The 12,625-nt window shown below is 37.9% G+C and overlaps 1 protein-coding gene across 1 annotated transcript; it reads left to right on the forward strand.

The window, feature by feature from the left end:
- Positions 1-1,164: 1,164 nt before the first annotated feature.
- Positions 1,165-12,039, forward strand: LOC117380335 (Na(+)/H(+) exchange regulatory cofactor NHE-RF4-like). The gene is made up of 11 exons (XM_033977127.2): positions 1,165-1,273; positions 2,010-2,037; positions 2,846-2,907; positions 2,993-3,225; positions 3,565-3,636; positions 4,492-4,624; positions 5,391-5,527; positions 6,555-6,762; positions 10,433-10,629; positions 11,075-11,146; positions 11,231-12,039. Exons 1-11 carry the CDS (start codon positions 1,258-1,260, stop codon positions 11,258-11,260), a joined length of 1,188 nt encoding a protein of 395 aa, XP_033833018.1. The 5' UTR covers positions 1,165-1,257; the 3' UTR covers positions 11,261-12,039.
- The last annotated feature ends 586 nt before the right edge of the window (positions 12,040-12,625 follow it).

The raw sequence follows: 12,625 nt of genomic DNA on the forward strand, positions 1-12,625 counted from the left end.
AAAATTTAACTTTTTGTTTTTAAAGTTCTTAATGGCCTCGCCCCGCCCTACCTGGCCGAACTGTTGATGGTCCGAAATCCAAACCGGGCCTTGAGGTCATCTAATCAACTCCTTTTGGAAGTTCCGAAAACTAAATACAAACACTGGGGTGATTGGGCCTTCTCTGTTGCTGGGCCCAAACTGTCGTACAAACTGCCTCCTGATATGCGCACCATTACTGACTTTGGTCTTTTTAAATCCAGGCTTAAAACATATTTATTCAGACTGGCTTTCAACTCTTAGTAATGTTGTGACACATTATCATTATTTATATTTTGTTGTATTAATGTATTTTATTCTATTTTATTCTCCTATTTTACTGTTTTAGTATGACTTTAACTTGTTTTTAATTTGATCTTACTGGAAAGCACTTTGGTCACCTTGAGTGTTGTAAAGTACTAATTCTCTAAATGGCTGTACATGCCTATCCTGATCATGGCACCCTTTGTAACTTAAAGTTTAGCCCCCCTAGTGGAAGTTAAAGCATAATACATCAAAGTTAGGGCTTCAAATGACCTTCATATTGATATAATGAATCACATTGTACTGTTTTTGTCTTCAGAGTTACATTGTGTACTTGACATTGGTTATGTGGTGGTAAAGCACCATTTGTTTTTTATAAGTACAGGTTTGAAATAAATGTGGTTTGAAGTACTTCTCCCATCTTTGAAGTAAGTTGACAATACTGAGCTAGTGTTTTTTGCCATTTATTTATTGGATTAGGAACTGGTTCTGCCACCTAATTGTCACAAAGAAAATGTTATTTCTTTGCCTGGAATGTTCGTAAGTATGAAATAAACGTATCTATATATGCTGATAAGCAGGTGGTGCTGCAAGGCCGAGTTACGAATAAGATCTGTGAAGAGGCAAGCCCTGCATTCTTAGTAAGAATTATTACTATTTTTTGCAAATTAGTGAAATTCAAAATTGATAAGTTCACCATGATCCTGTGAAGCAGATGGCAGGGTCTCACTTGAAAAGTTAATAGTTTAATATCTTTCTCAAAACTAAAGACTAGATCCTTTTCTACAATGTTTGTCTGTGTAAAGATGCTTTTCCTAAACAAACGGGAGGTGAAGAGGAGGAGGTGGTATTTCAGGTTGAGTCTCTGTAATGTTGCTGACGGCTGTGGACACTTTTATTAACTACTGTCAATGTTTAACTGCCTCTTTATTGTCCCTCAGAGGAGTGGACCTTGTGCTGCAGCAAGACGCCAACATGAAGACACATGCAGGTAAAACAAAAACACACTTTGGGTTTTAAATGTATAGTTTTATATTATTTTGATGATAATTTCTTGCATTGCTACTTAAATAAACATATGTACAGTAGATGAACTTCAGAATAAACCTAGAACTTAACTAGCCATATACTTTGCAAGTCGTCTTCTTTCAGTCTGATTTCCAGTACTGAAATTGTATATATAGATAAGTTTCAAATGAGATAAATAGTAAATAAGCTCCCTAGTAACATTGATCTTAATTGGTCTTAGTCACAAATAGTTTTTTGCTCTCAATTTGATGTAGTTTTGAAATTGTAGATGCCAAAGCAGGGTGACGGTAGCTCAGTTGATTGAGTGTTTGTCGTCTGATCTGAAGGTTGGCAGTTTGAATCCCCTTCTCGACATAAACATCATTGGTTGAGCCACTGACCTAAAGATTGGAGATGCAATTCCAGCTCCCACATATATATATATATATATATATATATATATATATATATATATATATATATATATATATATATATATATATATATATATATATATATATATATATATATATATATATATATATATATGTGTGTGTGTGTGTGTGGGGGGGGTGTATATATGTATGTATATGTGTTCTTGGTTCTTTACTTTTTCTGCTTTAATAGTAAATCAAACATATTCAAAAATGTTGTTGTTAGGGCTGGTCAGCTATTAGTACTTATTCATACCTTTTTTAAAATTCATTCTTTGTGTTTAGCCTCCCAGAACATTTTGGACTTTCCTCGGTAAGCATTAAGCATTATCTTGTGAATTTCATGTCACTGTTCTGTAAATTACAAATTACTCAGTTTCCTCTGATGACACACCGACACTGACATACTTCTTATCAGATAACTTACAACAACATACTTTTTATAGCTTTTTCATGCTCATAAAACTGAAGCCACATTCACTCTGGCTCCCTGGTTGTTTTTAATTACTTAGAAAATCATTGCATGGAGAAGGGACAGTGCCAGGTTTTTTTCCCAAGTCAAAGGTTTTTAGAGTACATTTTTGAACCTATATATATTTATTTTAAGTTTAATAACACGTAAGAAAAATTAAAGGTACACTATGTAACATTTCTTCAAGGAGATGTTGCTGCTTTACTTGGAATGTTCCACTGGTAGCTTAACATGCATTCTAACTGTTAGCGGTCTCGCCTCTCCACAGATCTGATTGACATGCCCTGGTTTGGTCCTGGCTTGGTCCTGGTCTGATCCCCTAGTTTAGTTGGCATGATGGCATCACTTGCTTGCCTTCATGGAAATAGATACATTTAATACCTCTCCATGGCAGCAGGTGGCAGATTCTTCAGAAAAGTTACATAGTGCACCTTTAACCCTGGGATTTTTGCCAATAAATTTGCATAAAGAGATAAATAAGTAATCATGAAATATTTCACTCTCACCCACGTTTTCTACAGCTCTAGCGATCTATCTCATCTGATTTGTTTTTATCAATTATTACAGTTACCAGTTATTACTACTTATCTGGTTGTTTGATTTATTAACTCAAACATGTCATTATAATATAACTCATGTCATGTTTTAGCTTTACATTCAATCCAAAAGAAGGCATTGACAATCCAGCTTTGAACATTAATGATGACGACGGTGAGTGATAAAACGTATCCCGAGCCCCTGATTAAGAGTCCATTCAGAAAATTATTTACAAATTCTCTGTTATGTTTGAGTTTAGAGCAGGTTGTGGTACCCCGGCTGCTCCACCTGCACCGCATCGAAGGGCAGAGTTTTGGCTTCTCTCTCCGATGGGATGATGGTATGGGGAGCAGTGAGGGGGGCGGTCCAGAGGGGGGTCTGGAGGTGAGCGTGGTGCAGCCCTTTGGTCAGGCTGAACAGTGCGGACTGAGGCTCGGAGACAGAATCCTGGAAGTCAATGAGGAGGATGTCATCAATACAGACTTCAACAAGGTCTGTGTTTATTTATTATTATAACTATTATTATATACTATTATTTACTATATTACCAGAGTTTAGTAGAAGACTTAGGGTGTATTGACATTTGGTCTTGGTTTGGTCCTGGTCTGATCCCCTAGTTTAGCCCTAGTCTAATCTGGCTTTAGTCCAAGTTTAGCCCCAATTTTGATGTAGTGAAGTGCTTTATTTAATCTTTTGTGTCAGATTAAATTGACAATTAAAAATCTGAAATTGCCTCCAAAGTGTCGCCCAGTTTTTGAGCAAAATTCATTAAAGTTTCTTATTTTCAGTTTTTGAGTAATTAATCATTTAGTTTTTTTCTTTGACCTGCAGGTGGTGAGGAAGATCAAATTCTGTGGTTGTCATCTGTTTCTGCTGGTGTTGAGAAAACACGAATATGAACAGGTAGCAGCATCAATATAAGCTCAAAAATACTTTGCTGGTGTCATCTGCATGTTTCCATAGATGTTGCTAAGTTTTATGTCATTTTGTGGAACATTTCAGGCAACACAATTCCATGGAGACAGTTTGAGCCACTCCACATGAAAACTTGTATAGTGCCCCTTTAATGCAATATACACAATTAAAGGCACTGTGCCTGATTTTTAGTGTCTTAAAAAACATGAAAAACAAAGCTAGTTAATTTTGAATGGTTTGCACTAGTCCAAAGTTATTCCTCACTTATATACATTCCGAGGAGCCAGTTATTCACTGAAATTACTTTATAAGCACTTTTAACAACAATAGAGCGGAGTTTTGCCGTGACAGTAAAGCTAACAACAACTAGCATGCAAATGCACACTTCCTGATTATCAGACAAAAAAATGCTATATAATTACATGTAGACAGCATGCAGCAAACTTATTTTGACCTTAAGAGCTGCTTATACAATATATCTGAACTGGTACAAGACAAATTTAGCTCAAATGTATGGAACGATTATTCAGTATTTCAGTATTCAGTATTTGTCCACTGACCCACAAGTTGATGATGCGATTTCAGCTCCCACAGATGAATGCTGTTGTTGTGTTCTTGGGCAAGACACTTAACTCGCCTCGCTCCTAGTGTCTGTGTGCACTGCTGTATGAATGTGTTTGTGAATGGGTGAGTGGTTCCTTGATGTAAAGTGCTTTGAGAGAAGTGGAAAAATACTATATAAAAATATGACCATTTGCCATTCATCGGTATATATTGAGTGTATCTGACCTGCTCTCTTTGCTCTTGTTTCTGCTCTTGCCTCCGGTCTTGTCTCTGGTTCAGGCCGTGTCTTCAGATCTGGATTTAAAGTCTTTAGTCAAATCGTTTAAAGGGGAAAATTTCTACAGACCGAAACTGTGCCACATCAAACGAGACCCTGAACATGGCCTCGGCTTCAATCTCATCACACTGGAAGGTACTTTTTTAAGACAAAGAAACTATAACCTACATAGAGCATTATTTTATATTTTGCTCCTGGCTGACTTCAAAGCTGACTTCAAAGCTTTTTATTTTGTTTGTTGAAAAATTTGACATTTTTACCACAGCATGTATGACCCAGAGCCTGAATTTGTATAATAATCAAAAGTGAGCAGTGGGCAAAGATAGGGGCTAGGGGAAACTTACTTAAGCCTCGATGGAAGGACAATACAGGATTAGTTAAACATGCATAAATCAATCAGTAGGATTCAGCTGTGTTGTGTAGTCATTTGGTACAAATGAAAAATCTGCTACTTGCTAGTGGCAGCTATTCATAGGAGGGGCCGACAGCTACCCAGCCCTATATTGTAATAATGTTTACACTGACATCTGCTCCCATTGGGCACCACAGTTTTTTTAATGCCAAATCAGCTGACTTCTTTCTTTTTTTAAGTTGTTTTAGAAGAATGTTGTGATTTAAAATGTGTGAATTTTAACATAATTATTCACGGGTGTTGTAGATTATGACTATATAGCAGACACAAGCACAACAGGTCTTCTCTAAACATATGGGTGTGAGTGCATATGCAGATTGGCACCATATCAATGCCAGACTCCAGGTATCTCTGGCTTCATAATTATAATTAGTTTAATCCAGTATATTCAGTTGCACTTATTTTGCACAGAAGTTTAGATAGCCATATGTTTTTTTAAATGTGCTATATCCATAAACCTTCCCTTGTAACAGTTAAGTGAATTCTCAGGTCATAGAGGGCAGTTCATAGTTAGCACAGACAGCAGAGGTCCTGCAGAGAGAGCTGGAGTCTGCAGTGGGGACAAACTCATCTGGATCAATGGGACCAGAGCCTCTTCACTAACACAGTCCACCCTCAACAGAATGGTAATCACACAGTATCATGCACAACACACTTCACAAAAGATCAAGGTTTCATTTTTTATTTTTTTTCGATAACTGTTAATTACAAAAACATTGGACATGATAATCAAGTTGTTGATGTTTTCATTTAGTGTTTTGGTTCTCTTAACCCTTATTATCCAGTCAGAAAAACAGAATGAGCTCCTTACATTGGATTGCCAGATCTAAACCCAGAAGAAACCTAAATAATCCTCACCACCGGAACCACACAAGAACATCCACAACATAGTTGATTCAGTGCAATATCATTTGCTTTATGCTTTTTTTCTTGGATAATTTAAACTTGGAAAATTTTTTCTTTTTTTTTTTTTTTTTTTTTTTTTTTTTGATTTATTGGGCTTTTATTGAAATTACTGGCTATTATTTTGGTTATTTTTTTGTTTAGTGATTATGAAGATGTTGGAGGCTGTAAAATTTTTTCCTTTGACCATAAAGTTGGTGGGTCATTTCTTCTCACTGAACTCAATGCTTGTACTTGCGTTGTGTCCTTGAGCAAGACACTTGTAACAATATTGTCTATTCCAGTCACAGTGTGAAGCTGGTTGCAACAAAAAGTATGTTGGCTTTTAACATGTTGTAACTGTAACTGTAAGGGAGCATACGATAACATATTATTTTTGTGTACATTTTGACTTTATACAACTAGACTATTGCAATAATAATAATAATAATAATAATAATAATAATAATAATAATAATAATAATAATAATAATAATAATACATTATATTATGACTCTTCAGTCAACAGAATCCTAGAGTACTACAACAAAAAAGAACTTTGAAATACTAATTGCTAAAAGCTAAAAACATCAACAGTAAGCTTTTATAAATAAAAAGGTCTTTAGATTAGCTTTAAAAAAGTCCAGGCTCTGTGTGGCTCTCAGCTGGACAGGGAGGCAGTTCCAGAGTCGTAGTCCAGCTGAACATTGTTCTTTCAAAATATATCGTAATTCAAACTAACAAAATTGATTTATTTATGCTTGTTCCCAGATGAGAAAGAACCCAGACTCAGTGACTCTGTTGGTCATAAACAGTGTCAGTGAGGAGTGTTTTATAAAAAGGAAAATGCACATTGTCCCTGAAGTGGCCGAGTGTCGTAATTTCCCTCATAAAGCCAGGACCATGAACCTGGCCAAAGGGAAAGATGGATACGGGTTTCTACTTAGACAGGAGCGGATTGCCTTCAGTGATAGAACAGGTAAGGAATACTACACAACACTACCGACATATAAAGAAAATATGACAAGGGCAAGGTGTATTAATTGTGTTTATGTAGTTGTACTACATGATGTACACTTTGAGGGGAAGGTTTATTTACCTTTATTCACAGCAAGATACACTGCCTGGTCAAAAAAGAAAGGTCACACACTGTAATATTTGCTTGGACCACCTTTAGCTTTGATTACAGCACACATTCGCTGTGGCATTGTTTCGATAAGCTTCTGCAATATCACAAGATTTTTTTTCCATCCAGTATTGTATTAATTTTTGACCAAGACCTTGCATTGATGATGGTGGAGTCTGACTGCTGCGCAAAGCCTTCTCCAGCACGTCCCAGAGGTTCTCAATGGGGTTAAAGTCTGGATTCTGTGGTGGCCAATCCATGTATGAAAATGATGTCTCATGCTCCCTGAACCACTCTTCCACAATTTGAGCCCAATGAGTGCTGGCATTGTCATCTTGGAATATGCCCGTGTCATCAGGGAAGAAAAAAATCCATTGATGGAATAACCTGGTCATTCAGTATATTCAGGTAGTCAGCTGACCTTATTCTCTGAGCACATACTGTTGCTGAATCTAGACCTGACCAACTGGAGGAAGCTCGTATCTTTTTGCTTAGTTGAATCCAGATGGTGACTTTTTTTTGGGTCAGGCAGTGTATATTCACAAAATGCATGAGAATCCATATTGTCTGGCTTCTGCTGTCTGGCCCAGCACAACAGTTGGACAGAGATTTGACCGAACAGGGCAGCATTTCAGTTTGGATAGAAGCCAAAGACATAGAGTCCATAGAGTTATTTGGGTAACTCTACACAAGATTCCCTGTTTTTGGAAGAAATATCCAAACTGATCCAAAAATTCTGAAACTTAGGCATGACAAGGCGAGGCAAGGCAAGTTTATTTGTATAACACAATTTGTACACAAAGTAATTCAAAGTGTTTTACAGAATAAGAAAGACATTAAAATCACACAAATCAAAAGATAAATAATCACAAATAATCACCATAAAATTGACATTAAAACAGACGATTAGAAGAGTGGAGAATAAAAACCTTTCAGGCATATGCACAGCTAAACAGAACAGTTTTCAGCCTGGATTTAAACATCGCCAAAGTAGAGGCCTGTCTCACATATTCAGGGAGATTGTTCCAGGTTTTAGTTGCATAAACAGATACCCCATTTTTATTTCTGATTCTGGGCACCAGCAGGAGGCCGGTCCCTGAAGTCCTTAGAGTGTGACATGGTTCATATGGCACTAACATGTCGAAGATGTACTTTGGTGCCACAAAGACTTGTACACAAGCAGAGCTGCTTTAAAGTCTATTCTTTGAGCTACAGAAAGCCAGTGCAAAGACCTGAGCACAGGACTTAAGTACTCGTACTTCCTGGTTCTAGTCAGGACCTGAGCAGCAGCCTTTTGGATGTGCTGCAGCTGTCTTAAGGCTTGTTTGGAGAGACCAGTGAGCAGGCCATTATAGTAGTCTAACCTGCTGGAGACAATACATGGATAAGTCTCTCTGAGTCTGGTTTTGACAGGATACCTTTGATTTTTGTTTTTTAGAAGGTAAAAAGCTGCAGATGTTATTGATTTGATGTGGCTGTTAAAGTTCAAGTCTGCTGACACTTTCTCTATGTTTCTGTGGGGCAAAGACTATGACTTCAGTCTTGTCTGAGTTTAGCCGGAGAAAGACATAGAGACATAGACCTGAGTGTCATATGCATTGTTTTGGTAGGACACATTATTGCTGCGTATTAACTTGCCTAACGCCAGCATGTAGATATTGAACAACAGGGGTCCCAGGATTGAACCCTGGGGTACCCCACAGGTCAGGGACCTTTTATCTGAGACAAATTTTCCAATTTCAACAAAGTACTACCTGTTTTCTAGATAGGACTTGAACCATTTTAGTGCCATTCCAGAGATGCCCACCCAGCCCTCTAGTCTCTGTAAGAGGATGCCATGATCCACAGTGTCAAAGGCAGCACTCAGATCTAACAGGATCAAGACTGAGACTTTGCCTGCATCAGTGTTCAATCGGATGTCATTTGTCACCTTGATAAGAGCAGTCTCAGTGCTGTGTTGGGGTCTAAAACCTGACTGGAAAAAAATTTAAGGAGTTGTTAATTTGGAGAAAGTTAATAAGCTGTTGGTAAGCAACTTTTTTGAGGACTGTGCCTAAAAACGTCAGATTTGAGATTGGTTGGTAATTGTACAACATTGTGGCATCAAGACTGCTCTTCTTTAGGAGAGGCTTGATAACCGCAGTTTTCAAAGCTCTTGGGAATGTTCCAGATTTAAGTGACATGTTAACTATGCAAGCGAGTGATAACAGCAAACTACTGAGCACAGACTTGGCACATGTAGATGAACTCACACTGGGGACGATCTCTTGGACAGTTTTGTCAGTTACAGGTGCATAGTGAGTCAGTTCTAAGTGTCTAGGTGGGTGCTGGGTAGTTACTTGCTTCGTGGAATTAGTGGCATTTTTAATGCCCTGAACCTTGTCATTAAAGAATACTGCAAATTCATTGCACTTAGATGTGGAAATTAGTTATAATGGTAGTGGAGCTGGAGGGTTTGTTAATCTGTTTACTGTTGCAAACAGGACACGAGAGTTGTTACTGCAACTTCCAATAATGTCAGAAAAATACTTCTCCCTTGTTCTACATAAACTGTGGTTGTACATGTGCATCTTTTCTCTGTAAATCTCATAATGAACCTGGAGCTTTGAATTGCGCCATTCCTGCTCACCCCTCCGGCACTCCCTTTTTTGTGCCCTGACAGAGTCTTCTTTCCTCCATGGTGCTTTCTGCTTATCTTTAACCATTTTAACCTTCATCGGGGCAATGGTGTCCAGAACATTCGAAACACTCAAAGTCACAGAGTTCAACAAATCATCAAGTGTATGATATGCTTTGCATATCATTGCATTCAGCTCTCAAATGTGCATAAATGCTGTATTAGCGTTTTCCCAACAAAACATGTGTGAAAGAGAAATATTTTATTGCAATATTCCAAAAATTGCGATTTTATTGAAAATTCACCATGACCACATCCAAAGTCATATTCAAAATGTAATTGATAATCTTTAATCCCACATGAGATTAGTGGTTTTTGGCCAAATTTGAAGTGTTCACAATGAAAGCTGTGTGAGGAGATTGTCCTAAATGCGAGGGTGTGCGCTTTTGCCATTCCTAGGTTTAATCTAATATGGCCAACTTCCTGTACCATATGTATATATCATTTTTGTCATGTCCTGACATGTTCTATTTTTGATACAAGTTTCAGATTTTTATGTTGACTTTTTTCCGAGTTGGGCTCCCATTGGCCCAATGAAAATCAACATTTGAGGGGGCTGAGTCGTCTTTGGTTATTTTTTCTCGGGGTCTTTGGTGATAATTAGAGCTCATCGAGTTCTAATTTTTGATACCACTTACTGCCATGTCGGGGCGTGTTTACTACTTGATTTTTTAAATTTTCCATGCTCCGGACGCGATTTTAATGAGTCCCTCGCTGGGATGTTGTCCCAGGCTTGGGCCTAATAATAACTCTTTACAGGAGATATATTATGTAGATTATGCTGTTGCTAAATACCAAACATTTGAATACAACTCTACATATTTCTTTGATGTCTGCTGTGTCCAGTGCATGTGCTCCGAGAGGTGGACAGTGGTAGCCCGGCGGAGGAGGCTGGGATGGAGGATGGAGACCTGCTGTTGGCGGTGAACAGTGAACCAGTAGAGTCTATGGAGCACGAGGAAATAGTGAAACTGATCAGACAGAGCGGGGACAGGGTCAGCCTCACTGTGCTGTCTATGAGTGCCAGGGACTTCTACAGACAGGTTCGTATTAATTTATTAAACATGTACGCTAATCCTGAATTACATCAATCACAACAGTACAAAAAGATAAAAGCTAGCATTCTAAATCGGCCTTTACAAAACAATTAAAATACAAAAAAGCAGATAACATACGGGCAATGCAGTGTAGACTGTTTATTCATTTGGGCATACTATTAAACACGCATAAGGACACAAATTTAAAGGTATCACCGTGTAGCTTTTCACTGGGTTTTTATAGCTAAAACACCTTCAAAAACATGCCTTACTTCGAGAAGGGTCACCCCTTCACATTTAACTTACTTGCTTGTCTCCATTGAGATACCAGATAGGTAGGTAAAATACGATACTGTGGAACAATGCAATAAAATCTCTATGGAGACAAGTAGGTGACGGACCCCCACCAGAAAAGTTACATTTTACACTGAAATTCTGTTTTTGTGTTTAGTTGGGTATCCCTCCACTGTTATTCCATCAGGATCTTGAAGAAAGTTGCAATGAAAACGTTACACAAAATCAGGTGATTTTGACCTCACACAAAGCACAGTCTTTTGAATAAATGTAGGGTTATATATTCTTGACCATATTGCTTTTCTGTTTTTAGATGAACCCAAAAGTTGAAGTATTTTTGTGATGGAGTCTGAAGAGAAGAAGGGAGGAACAAATAAATGTCCTTTGTAAGCCAAGGAAGTAATTAATGTCAAAATTGTAAAATAAGAAGTTCAATTATTAACCAGTATATCAGCTGTCTATAAATTGTATATTGTACATATCCATTTTACATGAAAAATTTAATGAATGTCTCATTTAGTTGTGCTATGCTTCCATCTAGTCTAGCTCGTTACTTGAATGACAAACACGTGTAATGCTAGTAGACCTAGGCCCAATCCTAATTGTACTCCTTAGCCAAAGGAGCCAAGGGAACATAATTTTGGAAGGGGTTGCTGAGATATTGAGATAATTTTGCATTTACACTTTCACCCTTTGCCACCAACACAAACAGCTTCTGGACTCCTGTGGTCATGCGTACGAAGTAAATCAGACCACAAAAAATCATATCACACTACAGTTTGAGGACAGCCTTAGCGCTCTTACTCTCTATACTGCATATACCCCTATGTACCCCTAATGTACGGTAACACAACCATGGCTAGATTCTTTTATTCTGTTTTATTTTTGCTTTTCTACCTCTGCTTTATTTTTCCTGTACTTGTTGTTTTAGCTCCAAAACAAGGATAATCGGATTTTGACTGTGAATGTAACAGCAGCCTAGCAGAAGTAGGCCTGCGTGTTTAAATATTTACTCATTTAGACAAAACTGACATATAACTAAATAAAGTTTTTGTTGTACGGATGTATGCTGGATGTGAAGAAAATTGTGTAGTATAAATGTAAACAGTGCTTTCATAAAAATCACATCACTTATCACTTAGTATTGCTCATTAAAACAGATAAACACTGATTTATTTTTTGCAGTTTTTTTTATTTTTATTTGCACTTGAAATTTTTAACAGTAAAGAAAAAATTGAGTTAATAGTTCATAGGCCTGAAAGACCTCCTCCAGCTTTTCCAGGGCTCCTTACAGACTGTCCGATTGTCCTGTTTGTAGCTGGGTTGATACATTCCCCTCTGTTCCTTGTTGTGGTGCTCCGTAAAGGGTTTGTCCATGTATTGTCTCCTGCTCCTTCACTTGTCACTCTTTGTACGACCTAGAGAGGGGCCATTGTAAGCGCCTTGGTTAGCAGCACGATGATTAGCAGCATGATGATTAGAAGCATGTTCATTAGCAGCACCTTGGTTAGCACCTTGATACACTGGAGCACAAGTGGGCTGGACCCGGACCACCCTCTCCTGGGCTCCTGAGATATTGACTTTAATGACCAATTTCTGTTGTTTGGTCTGAACTGGTCCCTTCCTCTGGACCTTTGTGTGACGGACTGGCTGTTTCTTGTAGTGGTTCACCAAGTCCTTCTTCCACACCTTCTTTAAGTTTTCCTCC

The sequence above is a fragment of the Periophthalmus magnuspinnatus genome, chromosome 13, assembly GCF_009829125.3.
Source record: "Periophthalmus magnuspinnatus isolate fPerMag1 chromosome 13, fPerMag1.2.pri, whole genome shotgun sequence".
Lineage (NCBI taxonomy): Eukaryota > Metazoa > Chordata > Actinopteri > Gobiiformes > Gobiidae > Periophthalmus > Periophthalmus magnuspinnatus.

What these genes read in the sequence shown, in the direction of transcription:
- LOC117380335 (XM_033977127.2), top strand. An exon ending in CCAGGGACTTCTACAGACAG is followed by an intron (nt 10,630 to 11,074) that starts GTTCGTATTAAT and finishes TTTTGTGTTTAG; the next exon opens with TTGGGTATCCCTCCACTGTT. An exon ending in AAAACGTTACACAAAATCAG is followed by an intron (nt 11,147 to 11,230) that starts GTGATTTTGACC and finishes TTCTGTTTTTAG; the next exon opens with ATGAACCCAAAAGTTGAAGT.